This window comes from Austrofundulus limnaeus, unplaced genomic scaffold (genome assembly GCF_001266775.1).
Source record: "Austrofundulus limnaeus strain Quisiro unplaced genomic scaffold, Austrofundulus_limnaeus-1.0 Scaffold589, whole genome shotgun sequence".
Taxonomy (NCBI): domain Eukaryota; kingdom Metazoa; phylum Chordata; class Actinopteri; order Cyprinodontiformes; family Rivulidae; genus Austrofundulus; species Austrofundulus limnaeus.
The window spans coordinates 175,775-176,917 of record NW_013952991.1 but is presented as its reverse complement, the minus strand read 5'-3'; the positions used below and the strand labels follow the sequence as shown (position 1 = coordinate 176,917).

The 1,143-nt window shown below is 33.0% G+C and overlaps 1 protein-coding gene across 1 annotated transcript in view; it reads left to right on the top strand.

Annotated features, from left to right (window-relative positions):
- jam3b (junctional adhesion molecule 3b) overlaps positions 1–1,143 on the top strand; it is a 73,976-nt gene that overhangs the window by 64,652 nt on the left and 8,181 nt on the right. Inside the window, exons 2-3 of the mRNA XM_014026796.1 lie at positions 633–701; positions 801–914. Coding sequence (XP_013882250.1) covers positions 633–701; positions 801–914 — 183 coding nt within the window. The remainder of the gene's footprint in view (positions 1–632; positions 702–800; positions 915–1,143) is intronic.

Here is a 1,143-nt window from a genome sequence, read left to right as displayed (position 1 = left end):
ATATATAAGGGGTGCAGCGACACAGAAAATTCACGACTGGGTTCGGTTCGATAATTTAGTCTCACGGTTCGATATTTTTTCGATACAAAAATGAGAAATTTCCATGCCCCTTTTTTAACTTGTAATTTATTTAAATTAATTATGAACCTTTCTTTAACCTCAAAAGTACAGTTTTTAAATTAAATCTTGCTGTAAATTTTGCTGAAACAGCAAGTTTCTCAGTGGATCTGCACTCAAAACTGCAGCCTAGGTGGAGTAGTCGAACACAGATCCACTGATCCTTCAACACAGAGCATCTTCAGAAGACAAGTTGATAAAGTAAATTTTAAAAATGCTATATATACTGTATATGTATGTACGTATGTACATGTATGTATGTATGTATGTATATGTATGTATATATATACAGTATATATACTGTATATGTATGTATATATATATACTGTATATGTATGTATATATATATACTGTATATGTATGTATATATATATACTGTATATGTATGTACGTATGTACATGTATGTATGTATGTATGTATATGTATGTATATATATATATGTATATGTATTTCATTCATCTTCTAAAACGAAGCCAACATCAGTCTCACGTTCCTTCCTCTTCTTGTTTTTCAGGTTACCTGGGCGTGTTAGCAGTGGTACTAAAAACAAACAATGAATCTCCTTGGACAAATGAGTTTGACAGTGAGAGCTTCACATCATTTCATTTATTTATTTTAAATGCCAGAACACCCATCAGTCCGAAACCAGTTAGCTCACGCCTTTGACTCTTTGTTTCTGCAGAGGTTGAATTGTCATGTTTGATCGAGTCTATTACCACATCAAATCCCAGGATTGAATGGAAGAAGATCACCAGAGATGGACCCAGTTATGTTTACTTTGACAAGAGGATCTCAGGTAAATTAGCACACAGGTTAGACTTTTAGTGCCATAAAGAAACCTACAGGATGTTAGCATTAGCAGTCAAGTTTAGCTCAGTTTTAAAGTTTCCATCTATAAAACATGTTTTTTAAAACTATTTAAAACATCTCATCTCACATTAAAACATAAGCCAGGCATTTAGGTATAAAACATTCATTTTCTATCTATCCATCCATCCATCCATCCATCCATCCATCCATCCATC